General features: G+C 42.0%; 1 protein-coding gene across 10 annotated transcripts in view; it reads right to left on the bottom strand.

Moving 5' to 3' along the window:
- FAM13A (family with sequence similarity 13 member A) overlaps positions 1 to 20,955 on the bottom strand; it is a 133,020-nt gene that overhangs the window by 28,446 nt on the left and 83,619 nt on the right. For 6 of the 10 annotated variants that reach the window (XM_065633626.1, XM_065633620.1, XM_065633625.1 and 3 more), the window contains 5 exons: positions 12,563 to 12,607; positions 10,805 to 10,984; positions 7,615 to 7,801; positions 4,730 to 4,806; positions 3,964 to 4,006 (listed from right to left, as the gene is read on the bottom strand). In XM_065633626.1, coding sequence (XP_065489698.1) covers positions 3,964 to 4,006; positions 4,730 to 4,806; positions 7,615 to 7,801; positions 10,805 to 10,984; positions 12,563 to 12,607 — 532 coding nt within the window. The remainder of the gene's footprint in view (positions 1 to 3,963; positions 4,007 to 4,729; positions 4,807 to 7,614; positions 7,802 to 10,804; positions 10,985 to 12,562; positions 12,608 to 20,955) is intronic. The other 4 variants (XM_065633621.1, XM_065633622.1, XM_065633623.1 and 1 more) reach the window with 3 other exon arrangements.

Raw genomic sequence — 20,955 nt, 5'->3', positions numbered from 1 at the left:
AGACAGCATTACATTACATTAACTATTTGATCTCGGTAAGAACAGTTTAGGCGTAATTCTGTCAAATATAGTCTGGCAGGTAGTCAACATGCAGATTTTTTTCCCCCTGCGGGTATTTTGATAATTCTAGTTCGCAATCTGCATATGCTGATGTGTGAAGAAAACTGGCCTAAAGAAAATAACTGGTACATTTGGACATATATTACTTGTGAATCCAGGAGCATGGCCAAACTGTACTAAATCAGTATCCTTCGTACATGCCATGCCGCTAAGGCACATTTAATTTTTTTCATCTGCATAAAGCTAATAATGTGGTGTGGTTATTTTTATTCCCCCCCCCCCCTGCCCCTTGGGCAGAGAAAAACAAGTAAGCTTCACGCAGAGAGGGGAAAAAGCTTGCCAAGCAGACAAATCATAGGAATGAATGTTTTTATCTGGATTCAGTCCCATCAATCCCTGCGACTGGACAGGGTGCTACGTTATCTCATCTAGGCTCCCTTTCCCACGGAAGGTTGGACAAGGTGATCTTTCGAGGTCCCTTCCAACCTGGGCTGTTCTACAGTTTTAAAAACCTGGGGTACGAACACCCTAGTATTTGTAAAGAGTGCTCTGCATTGTATTTGTATAAGGTTTGTATTTCCTTTTCATTTCAATAAATTGCCTTTTTGAAGCATTATAACAAAAGAAACACTAGATGACAGTTTGCCAAGAACTAATAACTCCTACAGCTTGACACTAAATCTGATTACAAATGTGTTTATTGTGAGAGCTGTACATGGAAAAATGCTAATTCACCATTCAATATTTTCTAAGCTGCTTCCAGGTTGGGAGGACTTAAATATTTCTTTAAGGTCCAGTAATAAATTTCTTGCCAGAATCTAAATAGACAGTATACATTACAAACAGAAAGACTGGTCAGTGGCCAGAAACAGCAGTCTTTCACATTTACTAAAGAACAAACTGTACCAGTTGATAAACTGCATTTAAATTGCCAGCACAGTATTTAGAAAGTATTTGAGAAAGAAAGCAATAAGTTTCAAAATAGGTACTATTTTTAAAAAGTCAAGAAGCATAAGAGAGATTTATCTAGATTTTAACAATTCCAAAGGGAGCAACCTGAAAATACAACCTCGTCACCACCACTGATACCACTTAGAGAGTTAAATGTATTTCTCTGAATAGTGTAAAATCTCCTGACTTATTAAGACTCTTAAAAGGTATCTGTAGCAGATATAAAAGCACCTCCCAGATGCATAAACATTTCCATTACAGATGTATTAGAAAGATCACATCGTCTTCTTCCTTCTAAAGTTACTTCAGCTGTAGAAAATATTTAAAAGCTGTTTAAAAACAGACCTGTGCTGTGCCTGCAGCCAGTTACTGTTCTGTTCTTGCTCACTGATGTAGCCTCTAACACAATGAATAAATCATTAGGTGTTCTGAAGAACAGTGGTAGTACAAACACAGGAGACTCAAGAAAGCAGATGTTTAACCTTCTTTGCATTAATGCTCCAAATCCACAGACTGATCGACAAATCAGTATTCCCACTGCTTATTTTCCTATTTGATTCCCTGATGCCACCAGTTGACAACCTCCAGGACAAAAATCAAGTAAGGGAGAACTACTGTGCTTTAGGTATGGATGTGCCACAATTTCTTACAAACCAAAGGGGCAGCAAGTTGGTATCTCAGTAGCAGCTGGCAGTCACAGTGCACTGCAGATATTACATAAATGACCATAAAAAAATTTCTTCAAATGAGCCACTTGAGTTCTGCTTTTCAGAATCTGCTTCTGCAGCCATGCTTTGCCCGTACCACTAACTATAGATAAAAGTAACTTGGGGATAAGTCAGCTGCTTTCATTCTCCCTGCTCCAAATGAGATCCAGCATAAAGAGTAGCTCAAGCAGCTAGAAATAAATAGCAACAGAAAGATCTTTGAATTCTGGTAAGAAGGTTGTATTACATTTGATTACCTGTGGATTCAAATAAATTTTATTTAAAATACTTGCTTCCCCTATGTGTGAGCATCCATTACAACCACAAGCAGAAAGCATCCGTAAGCGCCTCCTGGTAATACGATCTGATGCAAGAATGCAGCTATTCTGCTGCCTTACTCCTGAGTCATGCCAATCCCTCTCCGCACTTGTTGCCATGTTGGTGTGAACCTCAAACACCCTTCCCTTATCAAAACCTGGGTATTAGAAATCTGTGTTTTTCAAATCACAGCCTGCAACCTGGAGCTTAGTTACTTCCAAGGGTAGATTATGAAGGCTGCAAAAGCATGGAAAATTCACTTGGGACGTGTTTCAAGGTATTTTTACTGCCTCAGGGAGATCTGAGTCTGCACAACTGGTAGCTATGGCAAATTCCAAACACCTTTCCTAGCAACTTTAGACTGAAGACAGGGTAAGAAAAAAGATAAAAAGTCCCTGCCCCTTCCTCATCCTGAATGAATTGTTTGTTACGGAAGGTATGCGTTTAAGCTGCCCTAAGCAAAAGGCTTATAAGGTACAAGGAACGTAAAACTACCCTGCAGGAATGCAACAATTTCTTGACCTTGTAATTCCTATATAATACAATCTCTGGGTTATGTCTATGTCTTCTCCTGCAGTTAAAATTCTAAATTTTAAAACTCTTCCTAAGGAGAAGTTTATGATTTCATATTAAAATATACCTCCCCCAGCCTAATTTAAAAGCTTAATGAGAGTATTGTGCAGCATGGCAGTGACAGTACCTTCTCAACATGCAAATAGGTACGTGAGAAACAAGGTGTTGCAAAATCCATGCTCCAGAAAATACAACAGCTCATGTGTAAGTGCAGGACCATTGAGGATTACTGACCCCCTGGGAGCAAAGTAGGAGATCCATCCAAGCCCAGCCAGAGCAGTGACTAAAGGCAGCACTGAGCACTCCTTACACAGGTTACACGTTTCAGCATCCCATGAACTTCTCCAACTACAACACAGCTGGTCAGAGCCCAGCTGTTAGCAAATAATCTCTTCTACCTTTCCCGCTAGATGGAAATAATACCTACCAGAAATGAAGTCTTTCAAAGGCATCAAATGCATAGTGGCTTTTATTTAAAACAGAACAAAACCAAACCGCAAGAGGAGGCTAGTTTAAAAATACTGTTAGCCCTCAGTTAACTCCAGATGGCCAGTGAAACCAGACATTGTTCACAACTGTCTTACTGTGTTCCTCTAAAATGGGTGCACAAGTAAGGGAGAGGTGCCTCAGATAATTCCCCAAGTACTTTAAATACTTGGCTGTCTAGAGGTGTTTCAAGCAAACCCAAAAGAACAGTGACTGCAAAGGTGTTCACCTAAGCCAACCTCAATCTTTGCTTTGCTGACCAGTTAAGATGAAAAAACACCATAAAGCGAATGCAGGAGATGGGTGTCAAGCAGAAACGGAAAGTCAGGGAAAAAAACTGTTGCCAACAGTGTCACATCTCCCCTCCTGACATCCATCCCAACCACCAACCCTTAGAGACAAGCAGATGATCCAGTTTGCTAAGACAAATGATCACAGACACCTATGTTCAAAGGCAACAGGCTACATTGGGAAATCATAAATAAAAGACCAAAATGATTTTAGAGAAATCAAGAGAGACAAGCTAATCTTACTGCCCTGGGAGATAACTGGTCACACGCCCTGTTCACAATGATTAATAAGGGAACTTGGCGCCACTTAAACCAAAGTGCTGACTTCAGTGACGCTTCCCTTTTTGGCAAGGAGGGATTGAAGGGACTGAAGCAGATGCTTTCAGACATCTCAGTGGTTGAGAGGCTCCCTAAATTATGTAAATAAAAAGCAGAGGAGAGGGAAAGAAAAAATAAATGCTAACTCAATTACTCAAACAAATTTTCACAGAACTATATGCCTATCTACTTGTTTCTACTCAATAAAAAGCCTGTTTAGAGCCCACAAAACTGAAACACAAAACCCGAAAAATACCAACCTGAGAGTGCCTGACAAAAACCTCATGGTTTTCACTTTCTTTGCTACAAAGAAACAAACAAAAACAAAAACAAACCAACATATTACAAATACAAAACCACACTTTGCTTGTAACAAAAACAAGCAGGAGTTCTGCACACACAGGTTTTGACATTATTGCTACTGCTGCACACTTGTGAATACATTCAGTAAATGAAGTGGCACTATGGGCTGCAGCACTCCAGGCTGCTAAACTATGTATTTTGTTCCCTCTCAGGAGCTATTTGTGAAAAACAATGTCATTCAATTCCAGTGCCCTTAATCCAAATAAATACAACTCTCCCAACAAACATAACTGTGGAGAGAAATTCTCATCTCAGGTGAGCAGAGTGGGGCTGTACAACTCTCACAGAAGAGCGAACCACACAGAAAAAAGCTGGATTCCCATCCCAGAGGCCAGGTGAGACAGACTCTGCAGGCCCCTGTGTGGAGTGTGCTGGTTCAGGTGCTTCACACCTGCCTTCTTTTTAAGCCTGCACCATCAGCATCTTCACTGCCATAACCAACAGGCTGGGAGAAGAGTCTTAGTGATGCATGGAGCTGGGCAGAGCCCACAGAACATACGTGGTGCCTCCATACAGTTCTATTTTGACGTTAACATGGTGGGTATCACTGTTCTATAGCATAACTAAATGTCACCCTCATAGTCTGTGGTGGAAGATCTCTCAGGCTGTACTACAACTACAGGGAAAATAAAACATACATATATTTAAAAAAAAAAAAATCACCTTTCTTCAGATAAAATTTCCATGTCATCAGGTCCTGTTCTGTCTATAGGCCTGGGTGAGCTAAAGCTTTCCATACTCTGTAATACAGTAAATATTAAAGCAGTAAGATACACAAGAGAAACAGATTCAAGCTGCAGGCCGTTAAACAGATCAAATATAGAAACATCCAACAAGACAACAATCAGACTATAGCCTGCTGCACATTTTTAATAAAACAAACCCCACGCTTTATTACCCATAACCTGCAAAAAAACCGAAACCAAACAGCTCACTGCTTCATCTCTTCCATCAGATGACCTCAAAATGCCTAACAGAATAATGCTGCACGGTACCCCTGCAGCTCCCATTTTACAGACTGACAGACAGGCTGAGCTTGAGAGCAATTCTGTGGTGTGTATAAGTCCTGTAAGAGCAGGTACCAAAAACCAGACGATCTTCCTAGCAGGACTCCTTATGCTCATCTTAGAAAAACTCCCCTTCTCAGCCAAACCCTTCCCTAGTTTCTTCTTGAACAGGCAGAAGAATGCAAAGAGACTGCCATATGCACAAAACGTGAGAAAGCATTGCAAAGACACGTCACATTGCCACTTTGGGCACATGCCCAGGAGGTTTTCTACCTTGTTTTTTGGGCAAGTCCATCTTAAATAGGAGGAAGTCAGTCAGTAGAGTGCAGTGTGGTTCCTGCCCCAGCCCCAGCCCCAGGAACTGCACACACAGACTCCTTGGGGCAGTCACAGCCGCTCTCACCTGCTACACCGCCAGCCCCAAAAGGTGACACAGCTCAGCCATTCCCACCTTGCTTAACGTGATTCTTCAAGTCCTACTGCTACCTGGCTACCGCGTCTCTGAAATGCAGTTACGAGCTTTTAATGCTTTGTGGTTGGTTTGCGCGGGAGAGTAAGTGGAACTGACAGGTTTTCCACTGTTGACTTACTCTTCTGAGTCAGATACAATTAGACAGCTAAGAGGAAAGCTTCCACGCACTGCCCTACATACTCTTTCAGGCTCTGAAAAGCAGGAAGGCTCAGAAACGGTAGCTAAGAAGATACAACATCACAAACTTGTTTACATGACAAATGCCTACTAGTAAATGCTAAGGTGCAGGTTATGCCCTTTGATACTCCAAGTAGGCAGTCTGATTTGGCTCATTATTTCAAGTGTAAAGATGTAGCCAAAAGAAAGCTAAACTGCCACACATCCTGCTGGCAGTCTCTGAATGCAAGTATGAAATAAGTGCACTCATGAAAACTTAAAAAGCAGCCTTTGCTCTTCAAAAACAGTAGCGCCGTGCTCTCTGCAAGCCGTTTCATAACAATGCTACTCCCAGCTGACAAACCCACTGCAACACTTCTTCTAACAAAGCAAGCAAGAACCACACTGATGGTCATCTTGGTCAAAGTCCTTTTTGTGCAAGGTTAGTTCATTTTGTGTTTCTTGCAGCCTTTGCCCATCAAGAGATCCAAGAATGAAGGGCAGGGCAAAGTCCAGTGGACACAGGTAAGTTTGAGGACATTTCTTCCAGCCATGTTTTAAGACTTCATGAATGTTTTTCAGGCCCACAGCAAAAGTGGACACTTCTGCCAGTCTTTCCCAAATCCTGAGTCAAATTCTCATTTACATTTAAACTGCTGTACACTCCAAGGTAGAGAGAAGAGGGAAGAGGTGTAGGAAAGAGTGTAAGTACTTGACTTTTGCCTATCTTAAAGTCCATTGCTACAAGCAAAGACACAAAGTGAGAGTGTGTCTGTCTCACTGTGCTCTTTCATGAAGTATCACAGAAGTCGGTCACTGATACTGAGAACTAAATCTAGGCACAAGCTACAATTTCAAGCATCTTGCTTTCTTTTTGTCACAAAGAAAATACAAATCTGCCCCTCCCTAGAATGTCTGCACAGGGTAAGGGCATCAGATCATTGCTATTTTGTGACCTAAATGAGTCCCAACACAATGTCACATTGAGAAGGACATCACTCACAGCAGGCTCTAAAACTTAACCAAGTACAACTGAAAGGGATGCCCTGTAGCTCAGAAGAACAGTCTTTTCACACAGCTTTCACTGTTACGAGTAACCGTGTAACACACGCCTGGTGCTGGGATGCACAGCACTTCTGTGAGCAAACCGTGTGCTGAAGCCCAGAACGGGTTCTCAACTGCTGCCACTGTAACCAGTGTCTGGTCTCACTGAGAGGGAAAGAGGGTGTATCAATTTTATTCTACAGCTTGTACAAGTTGGCAAACTGTCTTCTACTGTGAAGGTCACACAAGAATATGCTGGACAAATTCTACAGTATTCCAGATTTTTAGGATGTTATATCAGTGTCTTTTACCTGTTCAGTAAAAGGTAGCTAGAGGGATCACCTTTTGGATCAATACACTCCAAAGTGTTTTGCAAATTGCAAACACCACAGTAACAAGCAGACTTTAGGGAAAGGGTATAAACAACCTTTGCTGTGTCATTATCAAGAAGTCGCCTGCGATCCACAGTTTCAGAACTTAGCAGGAATATAAAAATAAAGTTGACCTAAATGTGTGAACCTACATCTGAGGTTCCAACCTCCTTGCAAGAGTTTTGAAAGACTGTGAAAAAGACTGACTTTTTCTCTTCCCAAATGCTTTGCTGAACTCAGAAGAAAAAAGCAAAAAGCTGTGGAAAGAGAAAATGACTATGGATGGAGTAAGAGGATCATAGCAGAAATACAGCTGCTCAGTTGCCTCATAACAAACATTACAAGTGCAGCATCCTGTGTTCTCCACAGTCTGAAAGAGCCACTCATGCTTGTACTGTAAGCAAAAACGGCTACTCAAGGAAACCAGATGTGCACTGAAATAAAAGACTTTTCCCCACCTTAGTACTAGGCATCAAATAGTACAGCATGCTGGCTTACCACCGGACTGTCCTGGTTGTCATTAAGCTCTGAAAGCTTGGTGCTGGATTTCTGCCGTTTTGGTTTATTCCTTTCACTAAGATATCCAGAGCTGTTGTCTTGTAATTTTTCTACTTCTTGAACAGCTAGAATACATTCTTCAAGATTGCTGAATCCAGAGGGAATGTTTTCTTTGTTGATAACTTCCCTAAAAAGAAAAGAGACATTACAACAAGAGGTTGTTTAAAACACTCTCCCGCTACATTTATGGTAGCAATAGAGAAATGCATCATGCTGACTGGTGCAGTTCCGGCAACATCTTCTACACCCTACGAAACTAGTTTCTCTGGTTCTTCCTACTGCAGCAAACACCACACACTGTGCAATGCTAAACCCCACTGAGGAGTGTAAGCCAGGTGTGTATACCTCAGGTGAGAAAGCTGTGAGGATCAACACTTGGGACTTGGTTCACCTCCCACTAAAGCCAACACAGAGAATCCCATTGACTTCATGTAGAAGCTGGACTAGCTCCTAGCTGCCTGTGGTATTTTTATAGAGAATATGCAGCATACTTTCCTTTGAGACACGTGCTTTTAATTTAGAAAAGTGATTCACAGCTGTGGTCCAAGGTTCTCCTTTGGTGCATGACACTGCATCATCGCCCTCTTACTCATATTCTCAAGTGCAAGAGCAGGACTGTGATGCTTTAGCCAGATGCTTGATTCCTATTTGGAAATTACACAAAATGGGGAAGAGAATGCATCTCTGCAACAGCAACACAACTGCTAGGACAGAGCACTGTTCTGCTATGTTGGGAAGTGAACAGGACAGCTAGCTTGAGGTCATCATGTGATGGGCTAGCTGGGAGCCTCTGGGCTGGCAGGGCTTCTGCATGTTTCCCAGAAGCCTGGCGTATGGCTTATCTTGCCCTGCACAATTAGCCCGCTGGGCCCTCCAGTATGAGTTTTCCCTTCCCAACCTGTTAAGCAGTCTTCCCTCTACTTTGTGCAATAGTGAAGATGCACATACATAATACATCACTACATTATGGGAACAGGAGAAACACAATGCAGCTCATTCTTCACCATCCCACCCTGCTGGAGGCTAAAGGCAGGCTGCTTACACTTGACATTGAAACTGGAATGTTTGCTAACTGGTTTATGTGCAGCTGCCTCATATGGTGCTGTGCAACTCCAAAGCCTGCTTTCACGAACGGCAGGAGAATTTCCCTAGACATGCACTAGGTGTGACAAGAAACCAGTACTCTCTAGTATCTGGATAGGGCCAACCTGACGAAGTATTCAGATCAAAAACAAACCCACGAAGTTTCAGTGATTTTCTAGATTACAAATCTCTAGGTTTTGTTGGTGGAAGAGAGATACAAAAAGGTTTATAAATATATGATTAAACTTCAGGGCCAAGTTGGATGGGGCTTTGAGCAACCTGGTCTAGTGGAAGGTGTCCCTGCCCATGGCAGGGGTGTTGGAATTAGATGATCTTTAAATTCCTTTCCAACCCAAACCATTCTATGATTCTATGGTAACACATCTGCCTTTGTGGAAGTTTTCACAAACGCCTGAGCAAACCAATTACATATACATAGCTTTTAGATCATGTAGTCTGCAAAGCCTGGGGGTTCACATTTGTGGTTTTGTGATAAAAACTCTCCCTAGCTGAAGTCCCATCTTGTGACACTACAAATCTACTTGTGATCCATCACAAGGCAAGGAGGTGACACTGACAATCAAAACAACAACAGAAAGAAGTTTTGAAAGGAATTCCCCGTTTTGATAAGTCACCCAAAGGAGTTCCAGCAATCTGACCTAAGGGAACCAGGGAAGACAATTTGAACCCTAGCCAGCATTCAAAACTTGTGCTGTGCTTTAAATCCTTGGCTCCGGTTTTACAGACCGAGCCTGAGCAACTCTGTCAACCCTGTCTAAAGGCAGCTCGGTAACACAATGTTGAAAAAAAGCCCTGCAGTACTATATGCTTCCAAACACGTACGCTAGCCAGTCTCTGACCTACTTACCTGAGAAGCCTGTCAGTGGGGCTACAAAACAAGAAAAACTACTTCAGAGCTGCTGCCAGACACTTGGGTGACTTGCAAGTGCTAATTTCCCTGTCCATCTTCACAGCATATTTTCATTCACTATGGAAATGGCTTTTTATTTTGTAACTATGGATTTTTTTTTTACAACAGTAGCATTGACACATTTTGGGAAACAGCATGGCTGCAATATTAACAAGAGATACTGGTGGTTATGCACCTGTATAAAAGTGGCTTTGTACAGGAAGGTGCACATCCAATAAGATTTAGGGAATTCAGCACCCAGGAAAAAACAAGACACTAGATATTTATTTTGGAATCTAACTCGAAATCCTAGAAATCCAATACCACAGTCAAGTATACACATTCTTTACAAGAACTAGTGCTGTGTTAAAAGTAGACATATGTGGAAGCACTGATTAGATAATGGCCTTGCAATGTCTGTAGTTACTGCTTCTCAAAGATAGCTATGCCTTGGGCAAGTGTTTGTTAAGGCTGTGGTGGTAATAAATCACATTTGTACCACAAATATATGCCACAAGTAGAGGAATATGAAAGGAAAAATAGGTATTATTTTTACTCTTTGACAGACATTTAATGAAATTCACCACTAAATTACGCTTAAACTTCGTGTAATTTTTAAATTCTGATTAATCAAAATTCAGATTTTTCTAATCTCAGGTGAATTCCCAGGGCTCTTCAATAAACCCAAACACAAGCTGTGCCTCCACATACAGAAGGAGAACTTGATCGCATTTTTTAAGACATTATGAATTCAGAAAAGCATCTAAATCCAATGTTTTTATCTAAAGGAAGTTACAGGAAGCAGGGCCAACTACTTGGGGATTTCCACCAAAGTAATAAATACTGTAATTAAACAATTCCAAATACTGTAATTAAGAACTTGACTATATTGCGTTGAAAAAACTGGATTCTTATAATGCTTTGCCCCACTCCATGACCTCTAACAAACTCTACATTTCCCAGCTCTAACTCACGCAAGGGAGCTCTGCACGGCCACTGCAGTCTGCTCTGCACCTTCAACTCAGGGCAAGGGCCAGCGCATTTCACAACAGAACTAAGCATTGCCTTGATAAGAGGACGTGACTAGGGTACGCTTAATCAAATATACTTTCCAAAACAAAGAAATCAGGCTCGTACATGTCTCTGTTTCTCCGGGCTTCCTCCTGCTCTTTGTGGTGTCGCCTCCTCTGCCTGGCAGACACATTAGAAGAGGCTGAAGATGTTCCCGATTCAGAGTCCTCTGAACTCTGGCCGCCTGAGCCATGAACATCAAAGAGATGCTGCTCCACGGCTGAGCGGATTGTCTTCTCTAAATACCTGTCAAGCCGAAAAATAAGGTCAATTGAGCTCAAAGACTTTGTGGAGCTCCCTCTCTGCAATGATAAATAAAGCAAGGGTATCCAAGGTTTATGTTTTATTACTATGGCAAGGCAGTATAAACTTTCCTAGGGCTGTTACATCTGTAAAGAGCTAAGCCAAAATCTTCAGATACTCTGATGTTCAGGTCCCTCAGAAGAGCTGAGCCTTTTCAACTCATCTTGCTTTTTTAATTCTAGGGATATTTGAACCTTCAGTAAAACAGCTACTTTTACTTACTGCAACTACAGACATCGGTGCCTACCTTTCACCCCTCACTTTACTAGTCTTTGCTCTGACAAAATTTGATACCCAGCCATGCTGACACCGGTCAAGTCTCTTGTGCAACCCGAGCTCAGTAAGATCATCTGCAAGAAGGTGATTCACCACTGTCTCACAGGGGGATGAAAACACGCAAACGATACCTCAGTACAAACTCCTCATTTGCTTAACTAGGTGACCAAGCACTGATTTGGTTCTGAGTTCATGCTGTTTTCACATCGTTCTTGTGCCATGAATGCAACCACAGCCACGCTTGACTTACAGTGGTGTGAGATCACCATCACGCCCACAAGCAGTACGAGGGCAACCACATGAGCCACAGCAAGGGAGCTGCTGCACTTGCATCAGTTAAAGATGTGAGACTACCTGAACTTTCAACGCAACCCAATCTTGTGGTACTGACATTTTCTTGTAATATTTCCTTCCTTCCTTATTCAAAAGAAGATTTTATAGGAAAAAGAGATTTTTTTTTTTTTGGTGAAAAGATCATTTAGAAACACGTTTTTGTACATCCCTGCCCTATCCCTATTTCTTGCAATGCTTCAAGTAGCCTGCTGAAGAACGAGTTTTTCAAACACACCTGTCCAAAGTCCATATATAGCTTCTAGTGCTTTTTCAATAATTGAAGTTATTTGCAGGATTTGCTGGTTAATTTTCAACTGAGTAGCTATGAGTATGGGAACCTGCACCTAGGCTGACTTCTCCAGAGAATTTGCAAAAGTTGTTGCTAAGTTTCTGTAGTTGTAAGTCTGCTGGGACTGCAGGTCCTGAAAAAGTCAAAAGATCTTAGCAACTGCAAAAAACCACATGGTTTAACTTGGCAAGTATGCCTGTGTTTCATGTATTGACAAGAATCAGTTCTGCAAACCCATCAGCTTTTGGGAATGTCCAGCCCCAACTCCTTAGCTCTGCTGCTCCCAGTTATGGTAGTGGGGTCAAGCCCCGTCCTCTGCTGGGATGCAACAGGGCGCAAACAAGAACAACAGAATGACATGGTGCAAATGGCTCCTCTAAATATGCAAGTTATGCCTAATCAAAACATTGCAGGCACAGTGCAAGGAAAGAACCAAGGGCCTGAGAATTTTTCAGGAAGAAGTGATTTATTATCATTGCAGATTCTTTGGTTTGGGATGCAATGTCTTTTTTCTTTGTTTGTGTAAGAATAACCCTTAAAGAGAAAGCAAAGAATAACCAACTCCTTTAAAAAGTTTCAATATACAAAAAAGGTAGCTACAAAATTGTAAAAGAGACACTTACTCTCCTGTAGCAGGAATGTTACTACTGACTTGTGACATGTGGGCGCTGTATAAAAGAAAAAAAAAAAAGAGGAGAAAGTTAGATTTAATTATCACAATAAGGTCTTAAAACCCCTTATTCTTTGCAGCATGAAGATTTAAAGGTCTGAGCTGTCTCAACTACAATTGCATGCACATGTCACAAGCTTTCCCCTTAAGGAATTTGCTCTCCCATGGTGATGTGGAACATTTTGACAATGCCAATATCCTCAAGAATGAATTTCCCTGTCATTCCCTTGCAGTAGGCCAAGGTCTAACGGAAAGTATTTCAACTTCAGCATGTTGCAGATTTTTTGCTTTCTTCTGAGCTTTCTATCGCTGCAGGTTGTTTTAGCCTCATCACAAAATTCCATGCCTTTTGAGGTTGACTTGAAAATGTATACACTGTGAAAGGGAACTTAATATTTAAGAATATTTAAATATTAACAGACGACAAAGGCAAAATACAGGCTTTGCACAGTTATCCTCCTGCTGCTGTCTTTGCTTCCCATTTTTAAAAATAAAATGTACACTTTCTTCTTTCACTTTCCCCTCAGTCTGTTTTCAGGCTCAGGAAGAGCTGACACGACTGTAGGTGTCATTGCTTGCTGTTTAAAGCCCTTCTGAAGAAGCTGACGTGCCACCTCACACAGCTGTCACTGCTTTCCTCCCTCTGCACAGGGAGGAAACCTGGTCCCGCTGGGTCCCCTCCTGCTCCCTCTTCCCCCACACTGACTCAGCTCTGCAGACAGGGTGACACTTTTTACCTATTCATCACTCCTCTGATCTCCTTTAAGTCAAATAAGTTACAGGCCTAGGGGTTTCATTTGCATTTATCCCCGTATCAGCAGCGAAATTAGCTGTACGACTGGCTGATATATCCCAATAAAATGGCACTGTGTGGTCATGGTACGAGACAGGCTGGACAACAGATGTGCTTCCTGCCAAAACAGCCACTTACCGCTTTCAGTCTTTGCCAGTTTCTCCCAAACCGTTTCAATGCACAAGAACCAATGGCAGCTGACTTCCCTTAACTAATCAAAGGTTTCCTCTCTGCTTCCCTCAAATCTTTCACATTTCACTGCACACATCTAGCGCTAGCTAAGAAGGTACAGCACTCTTCAGTGATAACCACTCGGTGGCTTTGCTGGGTTTGGGTGTCACTTGTGGCAGAAGGCAGGTGACAGAGGACGAGAAGGGTAAATGAGGGGCCACTACCGCCAGTTTTAACAAAACTAACAAAACAGCCTAACTCCGGTACTGAAGTACAAAGCCCAGAAACACCGAAGCTGCAAATCAGACTCGCAATAGGCAATAGGCTTAAGGTTCCTTCGGCTGAGCCAGCGCATCTGCCATGGTGCGGGTGAAGCAGCGTGCCCAACCACACAGGCTTCCCCGCCCGTCCCGGCTTCTCTTGGAGCTCATTCCAGTCCAGGCAGGTCCCTGGAGCGGTGGCACAGCATGAAAGCAGCCACGGATTTGCCAGCATAGCCCGTATGTGACCTGCACAGCACCTGAGCAGCTGTGCTGTTCACATGATTTCATGAACAGAAGACACACCAACAAGTATTTATTACTACAGACATGCAATCTGCATATCAGAAACAAAATTTGCAAGATCTTTCTCTTCTCACACGTAGCATATTGGCTATTAACTACTGGCTGGCTTTGCAATTCGAAGTGCACACTTCAAGCAAGCATCCTACTTGCTTTCCTGTTCACTTACATGAACTATCTGGCCTCTTCCAAACCCAAAACTATTTTTAAGACACTCATTTCCCATAGAAGATGGATTAGCAAGCAAGATGCCAGTGTGGTAGGCTAAACCACATTATAACATACAATTCATGTGCTGGTTACCACTCCTACATGTGTGAGAGTAAGTTAATATTGTATCAACTTTCTGTAATATTTCCATGCAATCCGTACTGAGTGGGGGTGTCTTTCATATTACACCTTTCTTCTGTTTTCATGTCAGGAAAGTGGCTGTGGAGAAGGAGATAGGATTGCTTGGATTCTAGTTTTTTTTAAAAAACATCCCTAGGATGTAGGTATATCTACCCGTCAGACAAGACAGAAAATCTCAGGAAACAGCTCTTCCCTGTATTTCCGACAGGATTAATACTGTGCAAAGATACACACTCCAGTTTCACATAAACCTAGAGAAAGGCTACATGCTGTACGTGAGCAAGACTTCATGCTGTTAACTTCACCTGAGGTGTTCAAGGCCAACAGTCATGCAAACCACTCGTATCATCACTGAAAACAAACCAGCTTCCTTACACAAGCAGTAAAAAGAATAAACAGAAGATCAAGCTGCAAAAACATCTAAGTAAAATATCAAAAAAATGTATAACTCCCAATACATTCCTTAGTTGTCTAATTCTCAGTTAGCTGTATGCTTTACTAACCCCAATTCTGTTTTTAGTCCACTAACCTTGCTAATTCATGACGATGCATACCTGTGTAACAGTTACTTTGTAGTATCTAGAAAAGCCCTACTCAAACAGTACAGATTCTGTCAGAGAGCCAGTAATACAGGGATTTTCAAACTACTGACAAATAACAACAAAATACTTATACAGCTACATGCCAGCTGAGTGGATATAACTACAAAATGAAGCTCTGACATTCTGATTTTATAATGTTATCCTTCTAAATACTGCTTTCTTCTACACCGAATATAACTTTATTCTTAGCCCTGTGATACTTTAATGCTCTTTTATTAGCCCCTTCTCAATAAGATGGAGAATTTAAATCAGAGTTTTTCCAGATACACTAAATTTCTTTTGATTCCACAAATGGTAGCTTTCCCTGCTATTTAATTTTGAACCTTAATTTAAATGCATTGCTAAATTGCTCGATTTACTCTGCATCAACCTTTTTTACATGGAGCAAGTTCCCATCCCAACCAAATAGCGGAGGGGAGAGAGTTACGCCGTGGTTTTAGGACTGGAGCCTGCCCAGGGACAGCGCAGGAGATGCTTGAGCATGTCAGCAAACTCGGGGAAAGGCACAGCCCTGCAAGGATTTCACAGCCCAGAAGAACAACCAGGCAGATGGGGTGCATCGTGCCGGATTTTCCAAACTTCTTGGGTGGCAAAAGCTGCTCCCATGTTGGATTTCAGCTTCACGGAGCAGGCGAGGCAGCCATGCCCAGCAGAGCCCTCTTGGCATGCCTGCCTGTGCAGGCAGCTGCCTCAGAAAGGCTGCGGTGCTCAGCAAATCAACTGGACAACGGGAACTCATCATCTGCTTCGGATAATTATTTTCTCCTCACGTCTGTTCCGTTTCACTGATACGCATGGTCAATTATCTCAGCCGCCAGGTTATCTTTATGAAATTACACAGCTGCTGCAGAGCATGCCGAGGAATAGTGACTTTTGATAGAAATTAAGGTTCTTGTCAGGGACAGGCAGTGCTAGGAGAGTTACCCAGTGCTGGGGACTTTGACTTTCTGAGGGCCAGCCACAAAACCCACATCAAGGCACACAGCTGTTTTAAGTGCTATGACCTTTTGAACTGGCTTCTTATGACCCTCACGCTTTTCCTTTTGGGAAGTCTAACCTGTAGCACTTCCCAGTGTTGACTTACTTGTTTACCAAAGTCTTTTGCTCACTTTCAGAGGTTCCCCATCAGCTCAGGATAACATCTTGCTTTACACGTAAGGTAAACTCTTCCTGCACGGCCTCTTCTCCCATTCCGTTTCAACCTCCAGAATGGGAGGGTGGTATTTTCCGTCAGCTTTAAGCACATTAAATCTCCCCTGCACTCCCTACTTCCTACTCCCTGTCAGCTTAAAAGATATGCACTCGAGTGAGAATTCCCTCATGCAACACCTGCACCCTGTTTGCTCTGGATTCGGCATCTTGTGACAGCAGACAGATAATTGAGTTGGACATCAAGCCCCCTCCCCTGTTATTTCATTCAAAGCACTATTGAGAAAAATCTAGTAGTATCCAGGTATTAAAAGAGCAAAGTAAAACATCAACCAGACAAAACTGACTTACTGGCATAGTATTTTCCCAGATTCGGTTTTCATTTATGAAGTCAATGAATTAATTCCTGCTCATACTTAATGGCCTAAATCATAAGCTATACTTGCAATCTGGAACAAAGGCCACTAATTGCTGAGATTTATTTACAATCCATCTGCTTTATTCGGGAAGCTTTTTTTTTTTTTTTTTTTTTAAAGCCAAGCGCAACAGTAAGGAAGTGTCAATAGATGTAAAAACTTTTTAACATTTTGCCTTCCAGCAAAGTAGAGGACGTTCAAATGGCTTTGACATTTCAGATGGGAAATTTCTGAAGTCCTCCCAAATACATTATTCCAACCTGTGACTCAGGCAATTCCTTTTTCATAGATATTTATATAGTCTAAACACTGCTCACTCTCCACAACTGTTGCACACTGCGACATGCAATACTGCAGACTCACATGCGTTCTGTTCTAAGACAACTACTTCATTTGACACACATTCCCCAAAGAGAAGGATTGTGTCTGCATATAAAATGGGAAAATAATGAGTTTGTAAATAAAGAGATGTGCTCTTAGTTACTGGGATGTCCCACCACACAGCAGACACGCTTTCAATGTTTTCTCAGCACCTTCACAAGCTCAGATCCAATTATCCTTCCTTTAAATGTGGTACATTATCTTTGACACTACCTTCTTACTATGCAGAAAACCAACCCCGCTAAAATCAACTGTCTTGTTTTCTTCAGGGTTCCTACTGTTCTTCATTTGCACTGGGATCACCCTTTATGACAGGTGCACACTGACACCTACTGCTTGGAGGAAAGACAATCCTGAAGGGGATTCATACACACCACCCAGTTTAGCTTGGAGAATCTGGATGCTGCGTCTGTGCAGCTTCTTCCCTGGGGAAGGGAACTGCTTCTCTGGGGGTCTCAGACCCACATGGTAGCAGGACACTGTGAGCAGGGGCACCCACCAGCCCAGAGCCTATTTTTTGCCAGTGCTGATGTGATGCAGGACAATAACGTGCATCACACAATGTAATCATGAGTTGAAAAAGGACCCAGAGCTCCTGTGGGCCTCAGGAGTTCCTAGGGCTGTCCCACCAAGGAGAAAGCATCCAGTGGGAAGGTGGCCAAGAAAATTTCTGAGCAGGTGTGAAATCTACAAGATTTTTTCAGTTTTTTTCAGAAAATTGACCTGAGAACAAATAGAGTAAAACACCTTAGCCAATATACTACAGGCTAGGAATGCTTGACTTGCATTATACAGAAAGGGTTGTCTCAGATCACAACTATTACAAGGAGAACCAGTGAGCTGTACTGAACACTGCCAACAGGATATTAGTACTTCAAGAGGAGAGAAGTACGAAAACACGCCAAACTGTCCAGCGCCTTGCCCTGCATTCATGGGTATCTAATACCATTTTTGGCTTTGCCTGCGATGTCAGCTCTCATCCCAGTTGCAGTTTAATGCTCTGCATGTTAACAAGGAAGCTCCACACTACAAAGCTTCTGCTTTTTTCCCCTGTAATATCACTCTGGATTATCTCAGGATGCAATCACCAGGAAATGCCTCTGAAACCATCTATGTGACTTATGTCAAATCTAAAGCATATATGCTAGCATGAAGCACATATGCAGATTCTCTGTCTTCTAAAAACTCATTGCCCACATTGAGTAGAACTATGCTCACAGGGAATTGCTGTTGCCAGATGCTGCTTCATTACCTGAAACTGCACACGGGTTCTTAGTACCGATTACTCAGTAGAGCTGGCATTCACCGTCTTATTACAGAATTATACAAGGAGCAGTGCTACATTTTTTTAAACAATCTCAACTCCCTTTACCACAAGGTTTTGTTACAAAAGGGTTTGGAACGTAAATGCCCTTCAGGCACAACTCCCTAGAACAATCAATCACCCAGCAAGGTCTTCCCCTTCCTTTAACAGTGCAGAAATCTGCTTGCTTGGTATTGAGCCCAGCTGAGTCAACAAACTGTCTTACTAAGGAGTATGGAGAGGGAGAGGATAACCCTGCTCAGTAGCAGGTGAATGGAATCAAATCCCACACCTCAGACTGGTCAAACCCACCTTATCCTTGCAATGCCCAAAAAAAGAGGGCTCCAGCTACAAAAATACTAATTTTCTGTCCAAATTTATTCATAGCCTGTTTGTACACTTCTTCTCTTGCAGCAAGATTGTTACTTAACATAAACAATCTTTCCCCTCTGTCTAAAACCCAGAGGTAACATGTGTACTCTGGTTCACTTCTTACAGTGCACTTTTTTTTCCATCTTGTAACAGGGTCTGCCCACTTACTTAATCATCTTCACAAATCCAATGCCATTTGAATGTGAGTTACTGAAACTGTATGAGGCTTCAACTCTTGTACAAGGGCACCTATACTTCCTCTAAGTACAGTGAAAATACTTCACTTTGTATATCCACCGTCATGTGATTACTTCAACTTGAATATTTTCATCTCATGTCTCCCTTCCATCCCTCCATGAAGAAGTATGCCCATGTCCTTTTCCTCCCTGGCTTTTCCAAATATGAGGAACTCGCCTTTCATGTCATGGATTTTCATGATTGGCCCTGAGATATATGAATTTATAACCTATGTTTTTATTTTTCATCCTGTATATTTCGTACTTATCTTTATATATATCTATGTCTATCTCAATCATCTTATATCATATCTCACTGTCATATATTTTCTCCTAGAGGACACCCCCATCCCATTCACCCCTCCTAAATTTCTGCTATAAGGACAATTCTTGAGCATGATTCTATTTTATTATGCCAGTGGCTATTAAAGAAAAAAGAAGTCCATGACACTTAAGGAGCTTTACTATCAATCTCCTCCCTCTCCTACCAGCAATACCTATAGGTTGCAGCCCCTTCCTAATCATTTTAAGCTCTAGTACTAATGCCCTTTTTCTCCATACAGATGGCATGATATAAAGCATTTTGCTGATATCAGACAGATTAGGTATACTCCTTTTCTTCCTCCCTCTGGAAAGCCTTATGAAAAAAATAATTCGGTTGTACCAGCATCATGTCTCTTGACAAACCTATGTCACATTTTACCTCATTTATCACTTACTCTTGTACCATTAATGACTGTTTGCTTCTTCCCTTACAGAGCAGCAGTGGTGATTAATTCTAGACTTGGCCATGACTACTCTCATGTCTAAAAACAAACAAACCAACCAACTAAACAAATCCACAACCCTAACTCAGTGCCATTTTATGAAACAGTGTATTGGTGGCATTCTGACAGCTCTGACCTAAAGTTAAGACCTCAAGCATTTGCCTTACTGTTAAAAATAATGCCCAGGGAAACACCTCTGTTGCTAGCTGACATGGTACAGCACTGAAGAATCAAGTCTCTGGTTTGATCCTACCAAAACTGGTTTACAGAGGGACACAATACTCCTTCTGTCTGCCAAAAGCAACATATTATGCAGTGTTTGGAAGCTAAAGAGCTCTTGTTCCCATTTAATTAACCTGTTGCATAATAATTTATATGCAACAACTGTATAAATGCAGCAGTGACTGCTTGGTACATACACATTCATAATTCACTTGAAGGATTACTCGAACAGTATTTCAAACTATGTAAGTGTGGCTGGTAGCAATACAAATAGATTTGACCATCAGACTGCTAAAGCAGACAGTCTCCCCTTCCTTTTCCATGACGTGAAACACAACTCCTGCATATGCCATGCACGGCTCTGGGACAACAATTAGAACATTCGAAGTTGCACCGAAAAAACTGGCCACCCACTCGAGTTCTCAGTTGTTGAAGCACCATGAACTGCACAGCCAGCACCAGCTCTCCTGACAAATTGACTGCACTTGGCAACTGACCTCAGGAGTACACATTTTTGATGTGTGATAAATAGCAGCAAGACTTGCAAGCTGTTAGCTGTATTTACAAGTAATTGTGTCTCAGCACTGCTACAAAAGATGCAAGCTTGGCATGAAGCCTTAACGTTGCAAGGTGTGCTGCTCCCTCTCTGCTCCTGCTAGCCATTTCTTCACTTTCCAGCTATCGTCTTTATTCCTGACTGTTCCCTTCCTATCTGCAAGATATATTCCAAGGGAAAGCCATCCCTTCATTCCAATGGACGCACTCATTCTTTGTTCCCCATCCTAATACATCCACATCTCTATTTAGAATTTTCAAACGTGCTTCCTCCCTCTCAGAAATGTCTTGCTTGGATACCAGTTTTCTCAGGTCCACCTCTTGCTTCCCATCTCCTCAGCAGTCCTGACAAGGTCAGCTGAGAGAGTCTCCTTCCTGGATCGTTTTTCCATGACAGTTTTAAGCAGTAACACAAATGGAAACGTGATGAAAGCCTACAATCATTTGAAGGTCACACCTAGACAG

Source organism: Caloenas nicobarica, chromosome 4, assembly GCF_036013445.1.
Source record: "Caloenas nicobarica isolate bCalNic1 chromosome 4, bCalNic1.hap1, whole genome shotgun sequence".
Lineage (NCBI taxonomy): Eukaryota > Metazoa > Chordata > Aves > Columbiformes > Columbidae > Caloenas > Caloenas nicobarica.
The sequence above is the reverse complement of the archived record's forward strand: the minus strand, read 5'-3'. Positions and strand labels throughout refer to the sequence as shown.